General features: G+C 45.0%; 1 protein-coding gene across 1 annotated transcript; it reads left to right on the top strand.

Annotated features, from left to right (window-relative positions):
- Positions 1-1,636: 1,636 nt before the first annotated feature.
- LOC125302804 (pepsin B-like) lies at positions 1,637-7,151 on the top strand. Its single transcript, XM_048256124.1, has 9 exons — positions 1,637-1,689; positions 2,252-2,375; positions 2,789-2,906; positions 3,176-3,294; positions 3,776-3,966; positions 4,591-4,704; positions 5,515-5,659; positions 6,414-6,512; positions 6,964-7,151. Exons 1-9 carry the CDS (start codon positions 1,637-1,639, stop codon positions 7,117-7,119), a joined length of 1,119 nt encoding a protein of 372 aa, XP_048112081.1. The 3' UTR covers positions 7,120-7,151.

A 7,151-nucleotide genomic window follows, 5' to 3' on the forward strand; every position in this document is an offset into this window, starting at 1 on the left:
CAGGTTGGGAATAGAGGCTCTGGACACACACATATACACACACACACACACACTGATGACCCTTCAGAGGCTCAGAAGTCAGGACTCATCTCAATTAGCATGCAAATCTCACACCACAGCACAAGCCAAGCTGTCTGTAGGAGTGCACACACATTCACATTTCTGCCTGCTCACGTGGGTGTGAGAGAAAGTGTATGTTTGTGTGGGGGGTGGGTGTGTTTGAGAGAGGGAGAGATGGAAAGAACATAGTGAGCTTGTATTTGTGAAGCTTACGGAAAAGGTTATCTGGTTTCCATAATTAAGATGATAGCGGTATTGTAAGGTAGTGGTGGTATTGTGTATTGTGTGTGTGTGTGTGTGTGTGTGTGTGTGTGTGTGGTGACTGAACATTAACTTCTAAACTAAGGGAATTAGTCATATAATCTAACTGTACAGTATTATGCACTATGTTACTGGATCCTCGCATCCCAATAACACTTGACTAGTGTTAAATCAACATCACAGGACGACCAAACCAGCACAGCTGATGACACTGATTTTGATGAATGTTCATTGGCTGTGTGGCTTGTCCTTGGAGTGATGGTTGCTGGTGATTGGCTCCTTACCTTCTCGTAGGGGTCAGAGTCGTAGTTGAGTCCAATGCCGCAGTCATCTGTGATCTCAGACAGATCTTCATCATCAAACTCCTCCAGACTGATGTCATGGGCTGGCCTGCAGACACACACACACACACACACACACACACACACACACACAGGCTGATTATAGCAGATAGATACACATTTATGCGCACATATCTTATTCAGAAAAAGCGGCATGATAATGAGTTTGTGAATTGCTAGAGGATCAGAGTTGTGTGTTGGGTCATCCACACACTGTCACAGATACCAGCTGTCCCCAACAGCATTGCTACTCTGCTCACACACACAGTGAATACACACTTAATGGAGGACTTTCTCCGTCATTCCTGCTGTGTCTTTGTGCTTCAGTCCAGCCTGTTCACAGTCAGTCAGGCTTTTGCACCATTCCACTTTTTAAAAGCTTTCTGCTCTTAAAAAGCTTTGTTTCTCTTTCTGAACGCAGCTGCCTGTCTGTCTGTATGTCTGTCTGTCTGTGTCTCTCTAGACCAATCAAATGGTGAGGGTAAGCCACATCGGCAGTTCCCCTCAGACTCCGATGCGGCTGTGGCAGTGATGACCTTGGGTGACCTTGAGGATTTCTCCATCCATGCTTGTGCCAAATTAAAGCAGTTTATCAGTTCTGATATGGTTTATGTTCACATACAATTAGACAATTATATATAGATTGCCCACGTGTTTGTGTATAACCAGGCCAAACATGCACAGTCAGGAGGAAGGACACACACACACACACACACACACACCACCACACACACACACACACACACACACACACACACACACACACACACACACACACACACACACACACACAGAGGGATGCACATGTACAAACACACACTCGTGTAATCATGGGGTGAATGGAAACGCTGAGGTGAGAGGAAGGACAGGGGAGGTCAGTTTGATCTGGACGTGATAGAGGGTGGCAGAGTGGGTATATAAGACCCTGCGTCCCATAAGCTGCTGTGTGGAAAGGAACAGGACGAGAAGGCATCATGAAGTGTATCGTGGCTCTCCTGGCTCTGGCCGTCATGGCCCAGGCTTTCAAGTAAGATCAGTGCTGTTTTTACCTTCTTCTCTCCGAACTCGCTCCTTCTCTCCGATCTCGCTCTTACATTACCTTCTCTCCGATCTCGCTCTTACATTACCTTCTCTATGATCTCACTCCTTCTCTCTCAGACTTGATTTAGATTTAGTGTTATTTAGTATAATTTGTATTTTAGTATATTCTTTATCTTCTACTGTCCTTATTGCTTGTTGTGTTTTTTTATATTATATACTTTTAATTACTTTTTCTGCTGTTAGTGAATGTTGTGTGTGATGTCTGTATGCTACTGAGACCTTGAATTTCCCCTTGGGGATCAATAAAGTATCTATCTATCTATCTATCTATCTATCTATCTATCTATCTATATATTGATGTCCACACCCATAACACATGGGCTAAAAGCTAAGGGTCTGCTAGCTAATCCCAACACCCATAACACATGGGCTAACAGCTAACGGTCTGCTCACCCTCGAACCCATAACACGTGGGCTAACAGCTAACAGTCTGCGAACCACAAACCCATAACACATAGGCTAACGGCTAACGGTCTGCTAACCCATAGGGTACCCCTGATGAAGAGAAAGGATGAAGGCAGGAAGTACCCCTATGTGGACCCCGGCCTCAAGTTCCAGTCTGCTGAGGTGCAGGCTTCCTACGGAGCCACTATGATGTCCCTTCTCTTCCAGGTGAGTAAATAATTCATCGTTCCTAAAATATAGCTTTCATAAAGTAGATCTTTCAGAAACTATGGCTTTCATAAAGTAGATCTTTCCCAAACTACATCTTTCACAAAGGAGATCTTTCATGAACTACAGCTTTCAGGAACTACAGCTCTGACAAACGACACTTTTCCCTAAACTACAACCTTGACAATAAGAAGCTTTCATAAGCTACAGCTTTCATGAACTACAGCTCTTACAAACTACATTCTCCATAAACTATAGGTGTAAAAACTACACCTTTCATAAACTACTGCCTATAATGCCGTAACTTGCCGTAACTCCTTAACTACAACCTTCATAAGCAGGAGCTACACATTTCGATAACTCCAGGCGTAAGGAACACTACTACACCTCTATGAAACTCCTCTGTTCTCCAGGGCTACTACTACGGCGCCATCTCCATCGGCACCCCTCCCCAGTCCGTACAGGTGCTCTTTGATACCGGCTCCTCCAACCTGTGGGTGGACTCTGTGTACTGCAACTCACAGGCCTGCAGTAAGTGCCCCTATCCAGATTACAGCAACTATACTGTGGCTTTGACCCTGAGCTGTCTCAGATCTGGCCCGGGTCTGGCATAAACTCATAATAATTCTACCATGATAGAGGTACTAATTCCACTCCTCAGCTTGTCATGGTCATCTGATAGTTATAAGCGTGAACAGTTCTAACTAACACCAGGAAGAAAAAATAACTCATTAACTCTAACTATGTGTCTAAACTATGTGTGTGTGTGTGTGTGTGTGTGTGTGTGTGTGTGTGTCCAGACGTCCACCAGAAGTTCAACCCTCAGTCTTCCTCCACCTGGCAGCCGTCTGGCAAGACTTTCACCCTTCAGTACGGAGCTGGAGGCATGACTGCCTATCTGGGCTACGACACCATCAGCGTAAGACTTCACACACACACACACACACACACACACACACACACACACACACACACACACACACACACACACACACACACACACACACACACTAAGACTACACCGGACCTCTAAATCACCACATCTCAACCATGATCACAGTGATCTTAAGTCTTTTTGTATATCACACCATCTCATTCTCAGCCACCCACCACCATAGTGATCCTACTTCTGTCTTTGGGTTCCATGACTAGAGACAAAATACAATAAATAAACAATACTGAATATAGGCAACACAAACTCATATCTCTTTTCCAAATATTTAAAAAGCTATAAGCCGCTATATAGGACTGCTGGTCCAGATTAGTTGAGGTGTCTGTCACAACACAACACAACACAAAACACTGCCGTTCCATTAGAATCAGAACCAGTGAATAATATATATGTACTCCAATTCTGAGAAATATATTATATAATTGTATAACCCTTGATACCTTATTAGTTGGGAGGCCTCACAGTCACTAACCAGATGGTTGGCTTGAGCGAGACCCTGAACACCGCTCCTACCCCCTTCGCTGGCATCGTGGGTCTGGCCTATCCCCAGATCGCCGCCTCCCAGCAGCCCACCCTCATGGACACCATGATGCAGCAGGGCGTTCTGCAGCAGGACTTTGTGGCCTTCTACCTGTCCCGGTAAGCACACCTGTGTTCCACCTGTCCCGTGTGCTCTACCTGTCCCGGTAAGCCATGGGGGTAGCCGTGGCACACTGGTTAGCACTCCGGACCTGTTACCGGAGGCTTGGCGGTTCGAGCCCCAACCAGTGGCAACGGCTGAAGTGCCCTTGAGCAAGGCACCTAACCCCTCACTGCTCCCCGAGCGCCGCTGTTGTAGCTGGCAGCTCACTGCGCCGGGATTAGTGTGTGCTTCACCTCACTGTGTGCATAGTGTTTTTCACTAATTCACAGATTGGGATAAATGCAGAGACCAATTTTCCCTCACAGGATCAAAAGAGTATATATACTTATGTACACCTGTACTTACTTAAGCACACCTGTGTTCTACCTGTCCTGTGTGTTCTACCTGTCCCAGTAAACATACCTGTGTTCTACTTGTCCCGGTAAGCTCAAGTTTGCTCTTCTTATCCCAGCAAACTCACTTGTGCTCTACCTGCGCCTGTACTGCTTAGATTTGTTAAATACTTGAAAATGGAATCTAACCCCCCCCCCCCCCCCCCGAAAAAAACTGAGGTTAAACTCAACATGGTGTGATGCTAGCGTGAGGTTCCACTAACATCACATTTTCCCACTTCTGCCTAGTGGTCAGTACGGCAGCGAGATGTCCTTTGGCGAGCTGGACAGCAGCAAGATGGCCAGTCAGATCACCTGGACCAACGTCATCTCCGAGTCATGGTGGGAGATCATGATGCAGGGGTAAACAACACTTTCTTTCTCTCCTCCACTTCCCAGCCACTGTCATCCCTTTCTTTCTCTCTCTCCTCCACCTCCCAGCCAGTCATCCATCTCTCTTCCACAACACTCTCCCTTTTCCTTTCTCTCCTCCACTTCCCAGCCACTGTCATCCCTTTCTTTCTCTCTCTCCTCCACCTCTGAGCCACTGTCATCCTTTTCTTTCTCTTCTCTCTCTTTCAGCCCTAAAGCTCTGTGTAAGCCTAGCATAGGATTTACCGTAGAATAGATATTTATTGAAAACATTTTAAGAAACATAGTTGTATTACACTTTCTGAATTATTGCATTCAGCCTTTTCTGTTCCCCATCCCTGAAACCTAAAATGCAAAATGTTAATATAGCATGCAAAAGTTTTGTAAATATCAATGAGAAAGTTTTGAAACAATAGGTATGTGTTGATAACAACACTACCAGCAACACATTGAGGGCCATGTCATGTGATTGCATGAGTCTTAGGGAGCCATGTTATGCGATAGCGTGAGTCTTAGGGAGCTATGTTATGTGACATGCGTGAGTTTTAGGGAGCCATGTTATGTGATAATGTGAGTCTTAGGGAGCCATGTTATGTGATAATGTGAGTCTTAGGGAGCCATGTTATGTGATAGCGTGAGTTTTAGAGAGCTATGTTATGTGATGGCATGAATCTTAGGGAGCCATGTTACGTGATGGCGTGAGTTTTAGGGAGCCATGTTATGTGATAGTGTGAGCCTTACAGGGCTTTGTTATGTGACACTGTGAGCCTGTTATGTGATGGCGTGCTCCATCTTGCTCAGATTCCAGATTAATGGCCAGGAGACCGGCTGGTGCCAGCAGGGCTGTGCTGCCATCGTGGACACTGGTACTCCCGGTCTGGCAGTGCCCTCTACGTATTTCTCCTCCCTGATGCAGAGCACTGGGGCCCAGCAGTACAACGGCGTGGTGAGGACATTAATCCAGCCATCCACACATCCATCAATCTAACCATTCATCCATCCACACATCCATCAATTTAACCATTCATCGATCCATCAATCTAACCATTCACCCATCCACACATCTATCAAACCATTCATTCATCCACACATCTATCAATCTAACCATTCATCCATCCATAAATCCATCAATATAACCATTAATCTATCCATCCACACATCAATCTAGCAATTCATCCATCCATCAGTTTATCCGTTTATCCATTCAATTATCCATTTCATGTATTCATACAATCATCCATCAATCTATCCATCCATTTACACATCCATCAATCTAACCATCCACCCATCCATCCATCCATCCATTCATCAATCTAGCCATTCATCCATCCATCCATCAATCTAGCCATTCATCCATCCAATTATCCATTGTATGTATTCATACATCCATCCATCAATCTCTTCATCCATTAGCCATTTCATTTATTCCTGTAACCATCTATCCATCTATCTCTAAATACCTGTCCATCTATCCATTCATCCATCTATTTCTATTCACCCCTCCATCATTCCTTTTATCTATCATTAGTATCTTTTTTATACCCTTCACTGTGCTACACCTACTATAATATAATCTTATATCAATTCAGCTTTAGGGGTAATAACATGACAGACCTGCATGAATAACCTGCTGCACCTCTGTCATTGCTCCATTTCCTTTGTCTCTCTATCTAATCGTCCTCTCCTGTCTGCCCCTGCAGTACTACATCAGCTGTGACCAAGCCAGCAACCTGCCCACTCTGACCGTGGTCATTAGTGGAGTGGCCTTCCCCGTCCCCCCCTCTGCTTACCTTGAGCAGGTGAGTTTTACACACACACACACACACACACACACACACATGCATACACACACACAGACACACACACACATGTATACACACACATGCATACACACACACACACACACACACACACACACACACACAGAGAGAGAGACAGAGAGCGATGAAAATATGGAGATAAATTTATATTTACATGTATTCATTTGGCAGACGCGTTTACCTAAGCGACTTACATACAGTATGTCAATAATATTACAAGGGCTAGTCTCCCCAGAGCAACTAGAGGTTAAGTGCCTTGCTCAAGGCCACAACGGTGGAAGCCAGCAATTTAACGCACAACTTTTCAGGCTAATGCATGCTAGCCCAGCTCTTTAACCACTACACTACCACTGCTATATGTTTTTGACATAATTTCTGTGGCATTTATTTCTGTATGACAAACCATAATGCTGCCTGTTCTCTTTTCCAGGGTCAGAATGGATACTGCATGTTTGGCATCCAGCCCACTTCCCAGCAAGACTTCAGTGGAAGGCCCATGTGGATTCTGGGAGATGTATTCCTCAGGGAATACTACTCCGTGTACGACCGTACTTACAACCGCGTGGGATTCGCCACCGCTGCTTAGACATGACCACCTTTCAACACCTTTTAATTAAA

Source organism: Alosa alosa, chromosome 11, assembly GCF_017589495.1.
Source record: "Alosa alosa isolate M-15738 ecotype Scorff River chromosome 11, AALO_Geno_1.1, whole genome shotgun sequence".
In the NCBI taxonomy this organism is placed as follows: Eukaryota; Metazoa; Chordata; class Actinopteri; order Clupeiformes; family Clupeidae; genus Alosa; species Alosa alosa.

Coding starts and splice junctions, on each gene's coding strand:
- LOC125302804 (XM_048256124.1), top strand. CDS start 1,637: ATGAAGTGTATCGTGGCTCTCCTGGCTCTGGCCGTCATGGCCCAGGCT. Junction 3,295..3,775: donor TGGGCTACGACACCATCAGC/GTAAGACTTCAC, acceptor ATACCTTATTAG/TTGGGAGGCCTCACAGTCAC. Junction 3,967..4,590: donor GTGGCCTTCTACCTGTCCCG/GTAAGCACACCT, acceptor ACTTCTGCCTAG/TGGTCAGTACGGCAGCGAGA.